General features: G+C 42.4%; 1 protein-coding gene across 1 annotated transcript; it reads left to right on the top strand.

Moving 5' to 3' along the window:
• Window positions 1–2,531: 2,531 nt before the first annotated feature.
• IL12A (interleukin 12A) lies at window positions 2,532–14,698 on the top strand. The gene is made up of 6 exons (XM_060766745.2): window positions 2,532–2,805; window positions 5,920–6,098; window positions 11,160–11,237; window positions 11,340–11,381; window positions 11,481–11,585; window positions 13,784–14,698. Exons 1-6 carry the CDS (start codon window positions 2,754–2,756, stop codon window positions 13,982–13,984), a joined length of 657 nt encoding a protein of 218 aa, XP_060622728.2. The 5' UTR covers window positions 2,532–2,753; the 3' UTR covers window positions 13,985–14,698.
• Window positions 14,699–20,630: the final 5,932 nt, after the last annotated feature.

Consider the following 20,630-nt stretch of genomic DNA (forward strand, 5'->3'; position numbering starts at 1 on the left):
TGCTAATTTTTCTACTTTTACTATGTGTCACTCCTTTTTATTGTCCCCTCTTCTTCGGCTGGCACTTATAAGCCCTACAGCCATGCTGTCCAAAGGAAAAAGTATGAATGTCACATTGGGCGTATTTCATTTGCTCAAAAGGCAAAAAGCATGGAAATGAGGGAGTTGGTTTATTTGTTCGACAGGCGAGCAGAATTCAGTGGCTTTCTTCTTTAAAGTTATCCTTGGAATCATAAGGCTCTCTTAGGCAGGTTGACTATAAGTGTGTGTTTGAGCCTATGTTTTTAATCACCCTTATGGATTTTAACTTATTATTATTATTATTATTATTATTATTATTATTATTATTATTATTTATAGACTGTTGTATCTCCCCGAGGGAACTCAGCGCAGTTTACACACCGAAAGGCAAACATTCAATGCCCAAGCAAATGCAAAAACATTAAAGCAATATCACAAACACGAATAATGACAACAGTGAGCTTATTGCATAAAAGAATTAAACATCAAAATAAGGAACAGGATACAATTAATCACAAAAACACAATACATTAAAACAGACTCAACATTAAAACACCTTTCCTAGTAATAGCAATTAAAATCGGGGAGCATTGGCTGTTTTAGTTGTTCTTAAAATGTACCATAATGGCCACAGGGCATAAACAGACATACAAATAAAAAAAACTATATATTAAAACCAAAAAGTTAAAAACATCTAAACATTAAAACCATTAATTAAAATCACACAATCCAAAATCATAGTCCAGGAGCCATTCCGGTTGTAGTTGCATTTAATTTCGTATTCACTTGTTGCACTAAATTATTGTTCAAAGGCTTGGTCCCAAGCCATGTTTTTAATTTTTTCTAAAGGTCGGGAGGGAGGGAGCTGATCTGAGAGTTTCACAACCAAAGGGCCACCACTGAGGAGGCCCTGTCTCTTGTCCCCACCAACCGCGCTTACAAAGGAGGTGGCACGGAGAGCAGGGCCTCCCCAGAAGATCTTGACCTCCAAGGTGGATCATAGAAGGAGATACATTCAGATAGGTAAGATGGGCCAGAACTGTTTAGGGCTTTATAGGCTAAAGCCAGCACTTTGAATTGTGCTCGGTAGCAGACGGGCAGCCAGTGGAGATGATGTAACAAGGGAATTGTTGGTTCCCTGTACACCACTCCAGTGAGGAATCTGACTGCTGCCCGTTGGACCACTTGAAGCTTCTGAACAGTCTTCAAATGCAACCCCACATAGAGCATGTTGCAGTAGTCTATTCAAGGATGTAACAAGAGCATAGTCACATTGAGGAAAATTGAGTTTTCTTTTCATTAGAGCTGTTTAGGAGCGCATTGTCAGGCAGGTTCCAGTTTAGCCACATTCCACCCCGTTGAAGTGTAGGAGATCCCCTGTCACTCATCATAATCTAAGGTTGTCTAGGGGTGTCATTCTCCAAGCACAAAGCTTCTAACATTTGTGACAACTAAGGGCCCTTCCACACTGCCATATAATCCTAAATATCAAGGCAGAAAATCCCGCAATCTCTGCTTTGAACTAGGTTATGTGAGTCTACACTGCCATATATTCCAGTTCAAAGCATATAATGTGGGATTTTATTCAGCTAGATGTAGATGGGACCTGAATGAATCAACAAAACCCTGGGGGGGGGGGATGGGACAAGTTGTTGTGTTGGACAGTGGACTCTTCTCCAGGGGCCCTTCCACACAGCCCTATATCCCAGAATATCAAGGCAGAAAATCCCACATTATCTGCTTTGAACTGGAATATATGGCAGTGTGGACTCACATAACCCAGTTCAAAGCAGAGATTGTGGGATTTTCATTTTTCTGAATGAAGCAGAGAGTGTTTGAGGACTGGAATACCTGTAGGGATACCAAGATGCTTGTTTATAAAGCTATTGTTCTCCCAACCCTGCTATATGCCTGCAAGACATGGACTATCTACAGACATCACATGCAACACCTAGAACGATTCCATCAGCGTTGCCTCCAAAAAATCCTGCAAATCTCTTGGGAAGACAAGAGTGCTGGAAGAAGTTGTTGCATTGGACAGTGGACGGTTCCCCAGGGGCCCTTCCACACAGCCATATAACCCAGAATATCAAGGCAGAAAATCCCACAATATCTGCTTTGAACTGGGGCCCTTTCCACACAATAGCATCCCACATTATCTGCTTTGAACTGGAATATATGGCAGTGTGGACTCAGATCACCCAGTTCAAAGCAGATACTGTGGGATTTTCTGTTTTGATATTCTGGGCTATAGGGCTGTGTGGAAGGGCCCTGGGTTATCTGAGTCCACACTCAGATAAGTGGGATTTCCTGCCTTGATATTCTAGGATATAGGGCTGTGTGGAAGGGCCTTAAGAGAGGAATTCCAGGGAAATGAATGAGTAGTGCCCTGTGAATGGATTGTGTTCCCCATTGGGCGAGGATAGCGCCTACTTTGGGATTGTTTGTGTTGTTTGGCGAAGGTGCATTTAAAAAATAAGAAACCCTTCAAAATTTCCGCTCCGCGAAGGTGTCGCTTTGGAGCTCCTTGTGAGTCATGGCTTTGGAGGGAGACCGCAACGTCGCAGCGGGGTTTGTGGCATGAGCTAAAAAGAGAGAGAGAGAGAAAGGGAAATCCTGGGACTGCGGGCTATAAATGGGGCTCTGGCAGCCCAGGGACAGAATCATCCTCGAAAGGGACTCTGGAGAGACAGAGCGACAGAGAGAGAGAGACTCGCCCTCCTGCCTCCAAGATGCCAAGCCTCCGCTGCGCCTCCAACTTGCGCCAAACCATCCCCAGGACAGGTAAGTGATTTGCAATGGGCTTGGCTCGACTCCCGAGACAGGTGGACGCTTGGAAGCCGGCTCAAGGCAGCTTCTATTCAGCACCCTGGCTCCCCAATGGCCTTCTTTCCCCCCAAAAGTCCCGCTTTGCTGAGAGCCAGGCGCCAGTGTTATTTTGCCGCCCAACACTTTGCCGCGCTTGGCAACTTTCCACTCTTCTTCTTGTCTTTGGGATGCTTAAGCTGCATCGTTCGTAGTGTTGTCTTTTTGCCCCGTCCATGGCCGGAATCACTGGATTGTTGTAGATTTTTCGGGCTATATGGCTATATTCTAGAAGCATTCTCTCCTGACGTTTCGCCTGCATCTACAGCAGGCATCCTCAGAGGTTGTGAGGTCTGTTGGAAACTAGGAAAATGGGGTCAATATATCTGTGGAATGATGTCCAGGGTGGGACAAAGAACTATTGTCTGCTTGAGGCAGGTGTGAAGGTTGCAATGGCTACCTTGATTAGCATTTAGTGGCTTTGCAGCATCAAAGCCTGGCTGGTTGCTGACTGGGGAGATGCGTGACTTACTCTATATACCAGGTCCTAGAGAAGTGCACTTGGAAAGTACCAGATGCAGGGCTTTTTCTATTTCTGCCCCTGCCTTATGGAATTCCTTGCCACCCTATATGAGAGCCATGCGTGACTTAGGACCTTTTACTCTAGCAATTAAGACCTGGCTTTTTACTAGAGCATTCGATCTCTGTTAATTTTTAATTTCTGTATGTATGAATTTTATCTTTTACAATTTATCTGTAAATCGCCTAGAGCATTCTCGGATGGAGAGCGATTAATAAGTAATTAAATATGATGATGATGATGATGATGATGATGATGATGATGCATCTATGGCAGGCATCCTCAGAGGTTGCATGTGAAGCGTCAGGAGAGAATGCTTCTAGAATGCCATTTTTTCCACCCATTTTCTAAACTTCGATCACAGCAGTCCTTCTAAAGACATATATATACCTAAACATACTTGAACAAGTTAAATAACCCAAGTGCCAGCAGAACTGAAGACTGACAGGTTAGAGGTTCAAATCCGGGGAGAGCATGGATGAGCTCCCTCTGACAGCTCCAGCTCGCCATGAGACATGAGAGAAGCCACCTGCAAGGAGGGTAAAACATCAAAACAGCCGGGCTTTTTGATGTCCTTGTAGATGTCAATTCTCTCACAGCAGAAGCGACTTGCAGTTTTTCACCGGCTGTTAGGAATTGTGGGAGTTGCAGTCCAAAACACCCGGAGAGCCCAAGTTTGCCTATGCCTGTTGTATCCAGTAAATTATTTACTTCTGCATGTTTGTACCTTAACAAATGAGTATCCCAACATTTGAGATTTCCAAAGCAGTATCTAAAGTCCTTTTCTCACCCTCATCTCTATATTGATAGAAGGCTGTCTTGTAAGAAAGTGTCTAGTGCAGGCACGGGCAAACTTTCTAATTTGGGGCCATATGGTGCACCGGAGCAGGGTGGGCCGGCTGGGGGGAAGGGAGGGGGTTCTTTCTCCCCAAAGCCCCTCCCTGTCCGTTCATCCCCTTCCTCATCTCTTTCAGAGGCAGAAACTGAAGGATCCCAAAAGGGTTAGCCTTGGTCAGGATGAGATGTGGGACTGGAGAGAAAAAATGCATCCATTAGCCCCTGTATTGCCTACTCCTGATATAGAATCATAGAATCAAAGAGTTGGAAGAGACCTCATAGGCCATCCAGTCCAACCCCCTGCCAAGAAGCAGGAATATTGCATTCAAATCACCCCTGACAGATGGCCATCCCTGTTTAAAAGCTTCCCAAGAAGGAGCCTCCACCACACTCCAGGGCAGAGAGTTCCACTGATGAACGGCTCTCACAGTCAGGAAGTTCTTCCTCATGTTCAGATGGAATCTCCTTTCTTGTAGTTTGAAGCCATTGTTCCGCGTCCTAGTCTCCAAGGAAGCAGAAAACAAGCTTGCTCCCTCCTCCCTGTGGCTTCCTCTCACATATTTATACATGGCTATCATATCTCCTCTCAGCCTTCTCTCCTTCAGGCTAAACATGCCCAGCTCCTTAAGCCACTCCTCATAGGGCTTGTTCTCCAGACCCTTGATCATTTTAGTCGCCCTCCTCTGGACACATTCCAGCTTGTCAATATCTCTCTTGAATGGTGGTGCCCAGAATTGGACACAATATTCCAGGTGTGGTCTAACCAAAGCAGAATAGAGGGGTAGCATTACTTCCCTGGATCTAGACACTATGCTCCTATTGATGCAGGCCAAAATCCCATTGGCTTTTTTTGCCGCCACATCACATTGTTGGCTCATGTTTAACTTGTTGTCCACGAGGACTCCAAGATCTTTTTCACATGTACTGCTCTCCCGCCAGGCATTGTCCCTTATATAGGTAAAGGTTTTCCCCTGACATTAAGTCCAGTCGTGTCCAACTCTGGGGGTTGGTGCTCATCTTCATTTCTAAGCCAAAGAGCCAGCGTTTCTGTAGACACCTCCTAGGTCATGTGGCCGGCATGACTGCATGCCTTCCCGCTCACATTTGCATGTTTTCAAACTGCTAGGTTGGCAGAAGCTGGGGCTAACAGTGGGAGCTCACCCCGCTCCCCAGATTCGAACCAGCAACCTTTCAGTCAGCAAGTTCAGCAACTCAGCAGTTTAACCCACTGCGCTCCTGATATAGAATCCTAAAACTAGAAGAGACCCCCAAGGGCCATCCAGTCAAACCCCCTGCCATACAGGAAGACACACTCAAAGCATTCCCAATAGGCAGCCTTTGCAGAAAAACCTCCAGAGAAGGAGACTCCACCACACTCCCAGGCAGCCTATGCCCTCCAGGTTAGGAATTGTGGGAATTGAAGTCCAAAACACCTGAAGGGCCGAAGTTTGCCCATGCCTAGGCTAGACCTACTGGTGAGTTTCATGTGCGGAGGTTGCCATCTTTAATTTGTTCATAGAAAAAGTAGAACACGGCAAAACTCCAGTGGAGATTTGACTATATAGAAGGAAGGAAAATATGAGTATCTGAAATTGACAAAGAGGCATACAGTGTCAGATTTCTTTGTGCCCGTTTCCTATATGGTTTCATTGCAGGTTCCATTGGTTTCATTGCAGGTTCCTGGATTCTGATGGCTTTCCTTTTCACAACATTACCCAGTTTATTTGTGGCTTACCACAGCCCTGCTCATGCGAGACGACTCAACTCCTCAGAAAGAGTAACCAATTTAACCCATTGCCTGACTATTTCCTCCAATTTGATGGTGGCAGCAGAGAATGCTCTTCATCAGTTCCAGGTATGGCATGCTTCTTTGGCATTATCGTTATTATTTTTTATAGTGCTACTAGTGTACACAAAATTCACGTGACAAAAAAGAAATACAGATCCCTGTACCCAAAAACCTTACACTCAAAATGGAACAGAGGAAATAATGGATGAAATAGAGGAAAGATCTGGGTTGCTGTAGGTTTTTTCGGGCTATATGGCCATGTTATAGAGACATTCTCTCCTGACGTTTCTCCTGCATCTATGGCAAGCATCATCAGAGGTAGTGAGGTCTGTTAAAACTAGGAAAATGGGTTTATATATCTGTGGAATGACTAGGGTGGGGCAAAGAACTCTTGTCTGTTGGAGCTAAGTGTGAATGTTTCAACTGACCACCTTGATTAGCATTTGATGGCCTGGCAGTTGTTTGGTGTGGCTTGTTGGTGCCTGGAGCAATTTTTTGATGTTTTATTGCTATGTTTTTAATGAGTTTGGTTTTAATGTTTTTTTATTTACATATTTATACCCCACCACCATTTATTTATTTATTTATTTACCACATTTATATCCTGCCCTTCTCAACCCCAAAGGAGTTGAGAAGGGTGGGATATAAATGTGGTAAATAAATAAATAAATGGTGGTAGGGTATACATAAAGCTATTATTATTATTATTATTATTATTATTATTATTATTATTCAAGTGAGACTCCAGGCATGAAAAACCCACGTCTGAAGAGCTACTGTTACCGAGGGTGTGTCTAAGATTTATAGGCTCAACAAGTATTACAACATTACAGCACACATACAGAATTGTAAAGTTAGTACTGAACTGACTACAATAATCATTAATGATAGATATAACTTGCTTGCAATTATGTTAGCATGACTTACTTCCAAACACTGTCTTGTGACTCAAGCAGAGCGGGGAGGGTTCCTATTTGTGGTTAGGTGTTCCTTTCTGCTCATAATGTGGGCTACCAGTCTGTGTGCAGAACCGCATCGTTGCATACCACGTGTGCTAGCAGGAATCACATACTACTAGGGGATTATTCAGCTCCATAGGTTAAATATGCAAAGACCTTTCCCATATTTGTCAAATATATAACACAGGCTCAAATTATTTGTATTTCATTGGGGCAGGTCAATTTGTATTGCTATTGAACTTTTAAGCCACTGTCTTAGGACCCTTCCACAAAGCCCTATATCCCAGAATAGCAAGGCAGAAAATCCCACAAAATCTGCTTTAAACTGGTTTATCTGAGTCCACACTTAGATAATGTGGGATTTTCTGTCTTGATATTCTGGAATATAGAGCTGTGTGGAACAGCCCAGAGTGTTCATTAGATTTTTATAACTTAGGGGAAATGTGGGTTGTTTATATAGAAATGGAAAGTAAAATGCATGTTCTTTGTTGCTGTAATTTTCTCTACTACCTCTCACTTCTGGCAGGTTGTCCAGAATTGCACATCTTCCTGTAATATAGAAGGATTTGCATTAGTATAAGTGGGACCTGCCAGAAAATACTCCAGAGTGGAGAATTACTGGATAGGATGTCACTTATTTCCCCTTGTATACTAATATCGGTCTGCATTTCTGTACCCACTGAGCACGCTCAGTCCAGAACTGTTTTTTGGATGTCTCCCTACCCCATTTTAGAGATTTTTTTCAGGAACAGCAACTAGGATTGTTTGTAATTTCTCTAGAGCTATTGTGTCCATAATGCTCTTGAAACTATATATTGCTAGCTGAACTACACAACAGAACTGGAGTTGTGGAAAGTGGAACAATGTTTTAATAACTTAGTGATAACAATGCAAAAGGTGAGATGACCATGTGAGTTGCTCTCCATAGATCCAATATCACAAACAAAATTATACTTCAGCCCATATAGCAGTGGTTCTCAACTCTCCTAATGCTGCAACCCCTTAATACAGTTCCTCATGTTGTGGTGACTCCCAACCATAACATTATTTCCATTGCTACTTCATAACTGTAATTTTGCAACTGTTATGTATCGTCATATGAATATCTGATATGCAGGATGTATTTTCATCCACTGGACCAAATTTGGCACACATACCTGATATGCCCAAATTTGCATACTTGGGATTGATTTTGTCATTTGGGAGTTGTAGTTGCAGGGATTTATAGTTCACCTGCAATCAAAGAGCATTCTGGACTCCACCAATGATGGAATTGAACCAATTTGGCACACATAACTCCCATGAACAAGAGAAAATACTGGATTTGGTGGGCACTGACCTTGAGTTTTGGAGTTGTAGTTCACCTACATGCAGAGAGCACTGTGGACTCAAACAATTATGTATCTGGACCAAACTTGGCACAAATACTCAATATGCCCAAATGTGAACACTAGTAGAGTTTGGGGAAAATAGACCTTGACATTTCGGAGTTGTAGTTGCTGGGATGTATAGTTCACCTAAATCAAAGAATATTCTGAACCTCACCAACGATAGAATTGAGCCAGACTTCCCGCACAGAACCCCATGACCAACAGAAAATACTTTGCTTTCTGATGGTCTTTGGCGACCCCTCTGACACCCCCTCGTGACCCCCTCGGGGTCCTGACTCCCAGGTTGAGAACCACTGCCATATAGCAATGTGTTTTTGTTCAATAATCTGTTCACACATCTAGCTGTTCACTACTTAAAAAGATAAAGTAAAGTTCAGATAAGCTTCCCAAGTGACATCACCATAATGTTTGTTTTAGAACTCGTTGAACTAGTGTGTATCTAAAGTGTTTATGCAACAGGTTGTGGTAGGGCATGCACACTGATGGCACTGAAGGCCCTTCCACACAGCCATATATCCCAGTATATCAAGGCAGAAAATCACACATATCTGCTTTGAACTGGGTTATCTGTCTCCTCACTCAGATAATGTGGGATTTCCTTCCTTGATATTCTGGGACATAGGGCTGCGTGGAAAGGGACTTAAGTTGTCAGAAATGTTAGAAGCTTGATGCTTGGAGAATAACACCATTTTAGACACAACCTTAAGAGAAATCAGGTGATGATTCTTGGGATGCCTATTTGCATAGCATTAGTGATAAAGCCTGTTATAAAAGTGAAAGGACAATTAGAGTTTCAACAAAAAGAGCACAGTTCAAATTTAAAAGGCTTGGCAAGCCCTTAATAAAATTTTAAAATGCACCCACTGATCCCATCAGTGTTAACAAAATCTCCCCATTTCATGGCCTATTAAAAATGAAAGCTAAGGACATAAAGTTGTAGTGCAGACTGAACTGCTAGTTCCAACTGGAGGAGATTAATGAATTAATTGGCTTTACATATATGTTGATTTCATAGGCTTATTCCAGTTGAGATAAGTCTATGGGCATTTATGTTGCTATCTTAGGGCCCTTCCACACAGCCCTATATCCCAGAATATCAAGGCAGAAAATCCAACAATATCTGCTTTGAACTGGGATATCTGAATCCACACTCAGATAATGTGGGATTTTCCGCCTTGATATTCTGGGATATAGGGAAGTTTGTAAGGGCCCCTAGTCAAAAAATAAAACTTAGACATCTTGCCCAGTTAGAAATATGGATGGTAATATTTTCAAGGATGTAAAAGTTTGGTTCACACAAAATGGTAAATGAGGTTGTTGTTTGTTCAGTTCTAGCCTGAAATATCTGAAGGCATGTCTTAACCAAACACAGAAGCCGTGTTGTGCTATTTGCTTACAAGCCCTGGTTTGTTAGTATGTCTGAACTCAGAACCTTCTCTGCTATATTTCCTCAGCTGTGCACCCTGAAACAGGAGCTGATAAAAGGAATAAGATGGAAATTGATCAAAAATAGGTGGAACTAACTAGTTTTCTGGTAGTTTATCTTAAATTCCAAGCTGGGACTGGGATAAATCATGGTTTATGCCCCCCCCCCCCCAAAATAAACCATCGCCCCTAGACCAGTGGTTCTCAACCTGTGGATCCCCAGATGTTTTGGCCTTCAACTCCCAAAAATCTTAACAGCTGTAAACTGGCTGGAATTTTTGGGATATATAGGTCAAAACACCTGAGGACCCACAGGTTGAAAATCACTGCCTTAGACATTATCCTGTCCAAGGAGGGTCAGAATTTGTCCTGCTGAAGGGTTCCCATTGACCTGACCTTCCATGAAGACCTTCTCAAGTCCTGCCTCCTCCATACTCCCAATGAAATATGGTTCATGAAAAGTTAGGGTGGGAGGGTACTTATCACACCTTTCAAACTCTGGCTTAGTATATTTATGAAAGTGGCCAGAGAGGACAATTAGGAAAAACAATGAGAAGATTAATCTTGGGATGATGATGATGAGACATCAAAGCACAGTTATTAAGCAAACCACTTAAATAGAATTAGATTAAGGTGGGGATACCATACAGGGGTTGGGAAACAATTGTTGGATCTTCTGGTTTCAACTTCAAGTTAAACTTTAAGATATTACTTCAAAAAATCACTAAGGCCCCTTCTACACTGCAATATAATCCAGATTATCTGCTTTGAACTGGATTATCTGAGTCTACACTGCAATATAATCCAGTTCAAAGATGATAATCTAGATGTTATGTGGCAGTGTAGAAGGAGACTTAGAAGAACAAAATCATCCTTATCACAGGATCAGCAGTAGAGGGTCAGAAGATTTTTGGGTTGGTTGGTTGGTTGGTTAATGAAGACAGTCTCACTGGCATGCATCATGCAGAGAGCATTGCATGAGTGATTATGTACATGAAAACAAATATTCTCACATGCCCTAGATCAGGCATGGGCGAACTTCGGCCCTCCAGGTGTTTTGGACGTCAACTCCCACAATTCCTAACAACCTACTGGCTGTTAGAAATTGTGGGAGTTGAAGTCCAAAACACCTGGAGGGCTGAAGTTTGCCCATGCCTGTCCCAGATGTTAAAGGTGCTTTAAATCTTACATAACTTGGCACAAGGATGAGCATATTAACCTGGGAGTATCTGGATAACTTTGCAGAAATCAACAAATGAGATTGTAGGGAGTGATGAGGGAAGGACGGGTCATTAATCCTATTCCAGTTTAGAATATCCTGATATTCTCTTCATTGGGTATCTTTCATACAGAACGAATCTAAGTGTTCTCTTGACTACAATATTGTCGAAGACCCTAAGAATGAAGAGAAGATCTTGAAGGCCTGCATGGTAGGAAAACTAATTGTATTATAACAAGTACTTTCTACAAACCTAATGGAATTAACTGGACTTGTGACTGCAGTAGAGTTAATATCTTATCCTCTATTTCAGTATGAATCCTGTCCCTCTGCAGCAAATGAGGTGGTTAATCAGGTAAATCGCGCCATTAGCAGCAAGCTTATTTCACATTTGTTTTGTGTAAAGGCATCTTCCAGCATCTTCATGCGTTTAAATTGCTATTCCTTCTTGTAGACTTTATGTGTGAAGACTGTCTATCAAATTCTGAAGAGCTATGTGATGAAAATGAAGAATTATATTTCTCCAGATCTTTTGGATACTGGCAACAGTATGTTGAAGGTATGCTCTGTGTGTTTGTGTGTATGTAATAAAGGTCTAGAATGGGATGGAAACAGTGAAGCCACAGGTGTTTCTTTCCAGAAGGTGGACATGGAACAGCAGAGGGTGAGACCTGGCACTATGGCTGAAAAGGAAGGAAGAAGCTAATTAAGTATATTGTTAATCTCTATGGGAAGTTAAGCTTTAGAAACTGCAGCTGAGGTGGACATTTGCACAGTTTTTTCCTCTTGTCTGGAACCTAGACTCCTAAAACCCACTGTGGAGGATTTGTAACCTCGTCACCTGCCATGAGATAACTCTCAAAACCTGTAGACTCGGGGCTAGCCCTAAAGTCTAGCCATCCCATTGTGTTTCCTGTCCCCAAACTCTGTGCTGTTACGTAATTTCATGCCTGTATCTTAATTTTTCAAGGGAGGGAAGCACATGGAAACTGTCAAATGCAATGTAATGGACATGTAGGTGTGCATTCACATTTAATATGATGGGATACAGTTTTTTTAAAAAAAAAACGAGTGGTTTGCAGCACTTACAAATATTGGAACAATCATATCTTAGTTCTTGTGGGTTTTTTCGGGCTATATGGCCATGTTCTAGAGGCATTTCTCCTGACGTTTCACCTGCATCTATGGCAAGCATCCTCAGAGGTGAGGTCTGCTGGAACTGGGGAAAAAGGGGTTTATATATCTGTGGAATGACCAGGGTGAGACAAAGGGCTTTTAAACCATGTGCATTATCTGTAACTTTTTGAAACTTTTCAAAATATCCAGTCACAATTTAAAGAGAAATTGCCATGGACACAGAAAATCTTTCTTTTGAATTAACATCTATGGGATGACCTTGTAGGAACATTAGCAAATCTAATTCTAAAATGACTGGAATCTCATTGTTTAGTCCCAAGTAGGATATACTCGTGCAAATCTTTTAACATGTAGCTAAACGCAGTTGATTCAATGACTCCATACTAGTTGAGATTAATAGGGTTTGGGTCTAAATTGACCCCCAAATTTAAGTCTCTGTGTAATTATTACAGTGGGTTCTTGGTATCCACTGGGGTTTAGTTCCAGGCCCTCCTGGTGATGCAGCATGTTAAACCACTAACCGGTGAACTTGCTGACTGAAAGGTTGGCACTTTGAAACTAGGGAGCAGGGTGAGCTCCTGCTGTTAGCCCCAGCTTCTACCAACCTGCAAATGCAAGTAGATCAATAGGTTCTGTGGGAAGGTAACGGCGCTCCATGGAGTCATGCTGGCCACATGACCTTGGAGGTGTCTACAGACAATGCTGGCCGTTCAACTTAGAAATAGAGATGACCACCCCCCACCCCCACCCCCAGAGTTAGAATATTAGGAGAAACCTTTACCTTTACTTTTTACAGAAGTATAGCAAAATGGGGTACCTTACATAAATCACGATTTGCCTTTTAGATGAATATTTTCAAGCAGATAGTTGACTCCATGGATGCAGAATACATGAATATGGAGGGCCAACTGTACATTTATCATATAGAGGCCGGACTTAGCACAGCAGGCTAAACCACTGTGCTACAGAACAATCCTGCCGATCGAAAGGTCAGCAGTTCGAGCCCAGGTCGGGGTGAGCACCTGACATTACCCCCAACTCACCTGCCCACCTAGCAGGTTGAAAGCAGAAATGCAAGTAGATAAAATAGGTACCACTTTTAGTGGGGAAGTAATAAAGATGCCCTTAAGGACACTGATGGAAGGAAAACTCCTTAGCATGGAAGATGAAGTGACAGCACACACACAAATGTGCACACGCACAAACACACACACGGGTGGCTGGAGTCGAGCACAGCCTCCAAGATGCCAGAAATAAGATGGGGAAAACTGCCTTTACCTCTGTTTGTGTTATCTGTCCTTGGTAATTGTATAATCAGCGTTCAATGTTTGCTGTATGTGTGTTCTGTAAGCCACTCTGAGTCCCCTTCGGGGTGAGAAGGGCAGGGTATAAATACTGTAAGTAAGTAAATAAATAAATATAAAGGGGGCTCCCCAGCTTTGCTCTTAGGAATCTTTATAGTCTACTGTGGTAAATATGTGCCATGCTTTCAAAATAGTAGCTGCAAGGCATTGTTATATTGTTTTACAAACCATAGGCACCATGCCAGTTGTGTTTAAAGGTGTGTGTAAATCTGTATCCATAATGGTCCTTCATTAGGCATCTCTTTTTCCTCCCCAGGCTTTAAATATCAACTCGAAGATGAAAGGACAAATACTGCCTTCCCGACAGCACCTGTTAAATGAAAGATTTGATGTGCCGATGACGCAGTGTGAAATGTTCTTAGTTTTTCAACAGCTCACTCAGACAATTGACCGAATCTTGCATTACCGTAAAGAAGTGGAAATTAAGTATCGTGCTTCAAATGGTTTAGAAATGTGAGAGAGAAAAGAAAGAGAATTGGAGAATGCCCCATCTTCAGTCCCTTCCTTCTGTCCCAGTCCTGTGCTTTCAAAAACAGATAACAGATTACCAGGCATAATCTGAATTAGGTAGGGAATCGTTGATGATTTTTAGATAATTTGGGTCTTGATCTTGTAGCATTCCTCACCAGTGGCAAGGAGGGTCTCCCATAGAGGCATCTGCCAGGTGAATGGTCATTACCAAAAGCTAGGTTCCCCTCTCAAACGGGACCATGGTTACTGCCTTGTACTTACAATCTCATTCCTCCAGATATACAACCGGTCCTGCAAAACCTATCCTATTCAGCTTTACATTCATAGTCGCAACCCAGCAACAAAATTAAGACATAGGAATCTAGCAATGTGAACTATATGTGCATTACTCCTTTTACCAAAATAGCACTTAATCCAGAAGGAAGTCACATGCAAACCTGTTTACCAACCTAGACTGTTCTTTCCAGACTGGGATGAAAAATGTCATACAACAGGTCTTCCAAGAGAAAAGTCTCCTTGGTTGAATTCACTCTTCACACCCACACATCAAAGCAAATTCCATTATCATTATTAACCTATTAACTTAATATCGTTACAATAATCCTTTTGTAGCTCCCTGACAGTTGAGATGCTGAAAATGTGCTTCTGTGTAAACAGTGCTTGTGCCTGAAGCAAAATGAAAGGTTGCTCACAAGTGTCCCAATTTAATTCAACAACTAGGAGCTCCTGGTGGCACAATGGGTTACACCCTTGTGCTGGTAGGACTGCTGACCGAAAGGTCGGTGGTTTGAATCTGGTGAGTGGTGTGAGCTTCCTGCTGTCAGCTCCAGCTTCCCATGTGTGGACATGAGAGAAGCTTCCCACAAGATGGTAAAACATCCAGGTGTCCCCTGGGCAACATCCTTGCAGATGGCCAATTTTCTCACACCAGAAGCAACTTGCAGTTTTTCAAGTCACTCCTGACATAAAAAATTCAACTGCCTCATACAAACAGGCATCACAAACTATAGATTAGATGTATCATGTATACAGAGACGGTAATGCATTTGGATACAGGTGTATTAAGTATTGGCTTAGAATGGGAGGAAAGAATGAAATGCCTTTTTAACCAAGATTTTAGTAAATTAATCTCCCTGCATGGAGAAAATAAGCTGCATATCCACCCACATATCCACCCAGAAGTAAGTCCCACTTAGTTGCACGAGTCCTATAGAGTTCCTCTCTATAGAACTTGGGCCATAAAAGGTTGCATATTGATTTTGTCATTTGGGAGTTGTAGTTGCTGGGATTTATAGTTAACCTACAATCAAAGAGCATTCTGAACTCCACCAATGATGGAACTGAACCAGTCTTAGCACGCAGAGTTCCTATGACCAACAGATAATACTGAAAGGGTTTGGTGGGCATTGACCTTGAGTTTTGGAGTTGTAGTTCACCTACATTCAGAGAGCACTGTGGACTCAAACAATGAGAGATCGGGACCAAACTTGGCACAGATACTCAATATGCCCAAATGTGGACACTGGTGTAGTTTAGGGGAAATGGACCTTGACATCTAGGAGTTGCAGTTGCTGAGATTTATAGTTCACCTACATTCAAAGAGCATTCTGAACCCCACCAATGATAGAATTGGATCGAACTTCCCACACAGAACCCCCTGACCAACAGAAAATATTGTGTTTTCTGATGGTCTTTAGTGACCCCTCTGACACCCCCTTGCAGCCCCCCAAGGTCCCAACCCCCAGGTTGAGAAATTCTGTATTAGTACAACTGACTCACCGTGCTAAATTTTCTACCGATATTATGTGTCACTCCTTTTTATTGTTCCCTCTTCTTTGGCTTTTCTGAGTTTAAAAGGTAAGCTTTTTGGGGCAGGACCCTGTCAGTTTGGATTTTTGATAATACTTCAAATGGTATTTTATTATATTAATTTATAAATATGTAATATTTATGAGTAATTTATATAATATATGGCATCCCATGTATTATAAACTGACATGTCTATATTTATGTCCCAATAAATTATTACTTTTACATCTTACTGGGTTTTGTTCATTATTGAAGTGCTGTGAAATTGTTTCAAACATGCCTAGATTGTGCTCCAGTTTCTTGTCATTTTGCCAACAGGCAAGTAAATGTGTTTAAAGTCATTTGATAAAGGAAGAAGTTATACATTTAATATTGGATTGTGAAGGATATGTAGCACAAGAGTAGAACTATTCACCAGCCTTTTTCCTAGTCACCCCATAATTCTTGGGTTATGTAATTCAGGAGGCTATTTTAAAAATAATAAATAAATAAGACACCATTGTGGATATTGGTAGTGTGTGTTATCTCTCCTTCACCTTCCCATATTCTGCTTGGATCACAGAATATATACTTCCAACACACTTAATTGTGGGGACTTTAATCCAGACAGGACAGTTGTGACTTTGCTGAAGACTTGTCCAGACAGTACCTTTATCCAGGAGCTTCCACAGCAAACAGGAGGATAGCCAGATGCCATTTCCTGTAAACATGGAAGCAATCACTACAAAAGGCAAAAAACACGAGTTTTCCAGGTGCAAGAATATCAGTTTTGAGCCAAATATGCGGATCTTCACATGTCTGCATGTCCCTGCAATCGGTAATCATGGGATTTTTTAAACTAAGTTTGTTTCCAGGTTTTAGATCTTTGTTCCTGATTGGTCAGTTCCTAAAAAGAAGGTGACACTTGAGTAGAAGGCAAAAACTTTGCTTGTCTTCCAAAAACATAATGAAACATGTGGAGGACACTTTTCCTCTGGCCAGGACAAAATTGTGACCCCCTAGTCAACATTGTATATCTTGTCACAAGAAGAGCAATCAGGAACAGCTATGTATAACCCAGGAACAACACCTTGTTGTTTGATGCCACAAGTGCACAACCAAATCTGTCTGGACAGATGGCCAGGCAGTCAGGCTCTAAAAAGTGTCAATAATGACAAAGTTCTGTTCCTGGCTTGAAAGTGTGTGTTCCTGTTTGATTGTGCAGTGCTGACTTGGGCAGAAATGGTCCTACCCCATAAACTTTGTTTGTGTGGCAGATACTTCATGAAATGTCTGGAGGGGACAATTTCTCTGGCCAAGACCAAGAATGGAACTTTTGCAGTGATTTGTTGCAGTGATTCTCCATATATCTGGATATCTGCATCTTGAGGGATTAAAAAAACAACGAAGTTTCTGGTGCAAGTCCCACAGTGGCCATCTTAGGAGCCTCTAAATCTTGCATTAAAGCATCAAGTCTGGACAACGGAGGCAGAAATGCCTGGACCAACAGGTCTGTATGTAGACCTCTTCCGAAGTCCCAGGATTTTTTGCCCCTGTCTAAAACCTGTGATTTAGTGCTGTCTGGATGTGCCCTGAGTCAAAAAGCAGATTAGAGCAACAGGGAGTCACCCTATGATGGCTGGGGTTACACTTGCCCTGAGATCATGTTTCCAGCCCTCCTGGTTCAAAATTAAGTAGCTTATCACATAGGTCAAGCAATATGCTGCCCAGAAGTCCAGTGGAGTCTCCTTCTCTGGAAGTTTTTAAGAAGCAGCTGGGTGAACATCTGTTGGGGGTGCTTGGAGTGAGCACTGCAGGATAGGGTTGGACTGGATAGAATCATAGAATCATAAAGCTGGAAGAGACCTCATGGGCCATCCAGTCCAACCCCCCTGTCAAGAAGCAGGAAAATTGCATTCAAAGCATCCCTGACAGATGACCAGGATGGCCCTTGAGATCTTCTTAAATTCTAGGAATCTATGATTCTGTGGAATTGCAATTACAGCAGAACAACATCTGTCCACACCAACAGACAAAAACAAAAATTCCACAAACGACAAAAGCAACAGCCGAAACCAGAACTGGATACATCACGGACCATCATCAACCTGACAGACAGACAACTCTCTGAAGACCAAGTATCCATACTAGCGAAAGGAGGAAACTTTGCTGTAACCGCCACCAGGATCCCAGTAGAAAACATCATTGCCAATGTTGAATCAGCAATTTACCGCCTCCCAGAGGAGGAAGCAGAAGAAGTACGAGCGGAAGCAGCAAGGATCCTGAAAAAGGCAAAACTCCCCTCCAGTAACATTACTAGGAAGGAAAGAGAAGCCATTAGAGACCTAAATTCAGATCCTGATATCCTCATTCTTCCAGCAGACAAGGGGAATGCCACAGTCATCATGCATACAGAGCAATACAAGGAGAAGATCAGAAAACTCCTGGACCCTACTATATACAGAAAACTTAAGCAAGACCCAACCTCCAAAATAACCAGAAAAACCAACACTCTAATTAAAAACTCCTCAATCAACTTCGACATACGACAGCAGCTATGTAAATCGGAAGCCCTTCCACCCAGGCTTTATGGACTCCCCAAAATCCATAAGGACTCCACCCCACTCAGACCAATCGTGAGTGCCATTGGGTCCCCCACATATGACTTAGCCAAATTTCTTGCTGCACAGTTACAAAGCCACATTGGGCTCACAACACACTACATCAAGGACTCAGCCCACTTCATTGAAAAAATCAGCAATCTCAAGCTAAATCCAAATGACAAACTGATCAGCTTCGATGTGGTGTCTCTATTTACCATGGTCCCAGTTGCAGACACCATGGCACTCATCAACCAGAGGTTCCCAGAAGACATCACGGCGCTGTTTCACCATTGCCTCACCACCAGCTATTTTCAGTGGGACAATGAATTCTACGAACAGAAAGATGGAGTAGCTATGGGGAGCCCTCTCAGCCCAGTCATAGCTAACTTCTACATGGAACAATTTGAAAAACAAGCTCTTGAAACAGCAACCAAAAAGCCCACTATATGGTTCAGATATGTGGATGACACTTTCACCATTTGGAGCCATGGAGATGAAGAACTCAACAGGTTCCTGGAACATCTTAACAGCATCCACCCTAACATCCAGTTCACTATGGAAAAAGAAAAGGAAGGAAGACTGCCTTTTCTAGATGTCCTAGTCATCCGCAAACCTGATCAACAATTGGGTCACACCGTTTACAGAAAACCCACACACACAGATAGATATCTACATAAAAACTCCAACCATCACCCAAGTCAAAAAAGAAGCACCATTAAAGCCTTGGCAGACCGTGCAAAAAGAATCTGCGAACCCCACCTCCTCCAAGATGAACTGAACCACCTCAACTGGGCTCTACAGGCCAATGGATACTCCACCTCAGACATCAGAAGAGCTGCAAGACCAAGAACAAGCCACAAGAGTAAAGATGAAGATCCACCCAGAGGAAAAGTGTTCCTGCCATACATCAAGGGAACCACTGATCGCATAGGGAAGCTGATGAGGAAACACAACATACAAACAATCTACAAACCCACCAGGAAAATCCAACAAATGCTACGTTCAGCAAAGGACAAGAGGGATCCTCTCACCTCTGCAGGAGTCTACCGTATACCATACAGCTGTGGACAAGTCTACATAGGGACCACCAAACGCAGCGCCCAAACAAGAATCCAGGAACATGAAAGGCACTGCAGACTACTTCATCCAGAGAAGTCAGCCATAGCAGAGCACCTGATGAACCAACCTGGACACAGCATTTTATTTGAGAACACAAAAATGCTGGACCACTCTCACAACCACCATGTCAGACTACACAGAGAAGCCATTGAAATCCACAAACATGTGGACAATTTCAACAGAAAGGAAGAAACCATGAAAATGAACAAAATCTGGCTACCAGTATTAAAAAACTCTAAAATTAAAACAGCAGAGAGAAAAACAGGCAGGGACATCTAATCACCTTTCAAGAAGAGTTTGCTCCAGGCACTGTCAGCCCATTGTATGCTAATCAAGGTGGTCAGTTGAAAAGATTCACACCTAGCCCAACTTACAAAAGCCTTTTGTCTCACCCTGGTCATTCCACAGATATATAAACCCCTTTTTCCCAGCTCCAGCAGACCTCTGAAGATGCTTGCCATAGATGCAGGCGAAACGTCAGGAGAAATGCCTCTAGAACATGGCCATATAGCCCGAAAAAACCCACAAGAACTGAGTGATTCCGGCCATGAAAGCCTTCGACAATACATTGAACATCATCTTTGGCTGGGAATTATTACATGATGTTGCTCCTTTCTCACCACTCTTTCAGTAAAATAAAACCTGGAAGCTTTTCTTTTACAAACATAATTCATTAATTATTTCCTTTTGTAAAAGAAACACCTTCCAATGATTTCCCCCATGAAGAACAGATGAGGATGACTCCAAGTGATAACCCCCGCTGTTATCCTGTTTTGCTTGCCTTGTGTGATAAACCTCTAAGTCTAGAGACCCAGGTTTCTGAATTGGCAGGAGTGCTTTTGCATACTAATTGTTGGAACTCAGTGTTTAAAGTGTAATGTTTATCTTAGAACTGCAGTGAGGTTAATGGGCGTTTCTATGACCTAATATCTCCTTATGTCTTATCCACCAATCACTCCAAATCTCCTGTCTCCTGTTTTCCTTCCACTGCTCTAAAAATAGAACTAAGCCCTCTTCCTTTTCTAGCCTAGCAGTCTCAGAGAACCTTCATATCTCTAATGGAGCTCCTATAGTAAAAGTTGGTGTTAGTGCTTAGTAGTTATGGTGCACTCATACACTCTC

This window comes from Anolis sagrei, chromosome 3, assembly GCF_037176765.1.
Source record: "Anolis sagrei isolate rAnoSag1 chromosome 3, rAnoSag1.mat, whole genome shotgun sequence".
Lineage (NCBI taxonomy): Eukaryota > Metazoa > Chordata > Lepidosauria > Squamata > Dactyloidae > Anolis > Anolis sagrei.

What these genes read in the sequence shown, in the direction of transcription:
- IL12A (XM_060766745.2), top strand. Translation starts at nt 2,754, where the DNA reads ATGCCAAGCCTCCGCTGCGCCTCCAACTTGCGCCAAACCATCCCCAGG. An exon ending in CCAAACCATCCCCAGGACAG is followed by an intron (nt 2,806 to 5,919) that starts GTAAGTGATTTG and finishes GTTTCATTGCAG; the next exon opens with GTTCCTGGATTCTGATGGCT. An exon ending in CAAATGAGGTGGTTAATCAG is followed by an intron (nt 11,382 to 11,480) that starts GTAAATCGCGCC and finishes TCCTTCTTGTAG; the next exon opens with ACTTTATGTGTGAAGACTGT.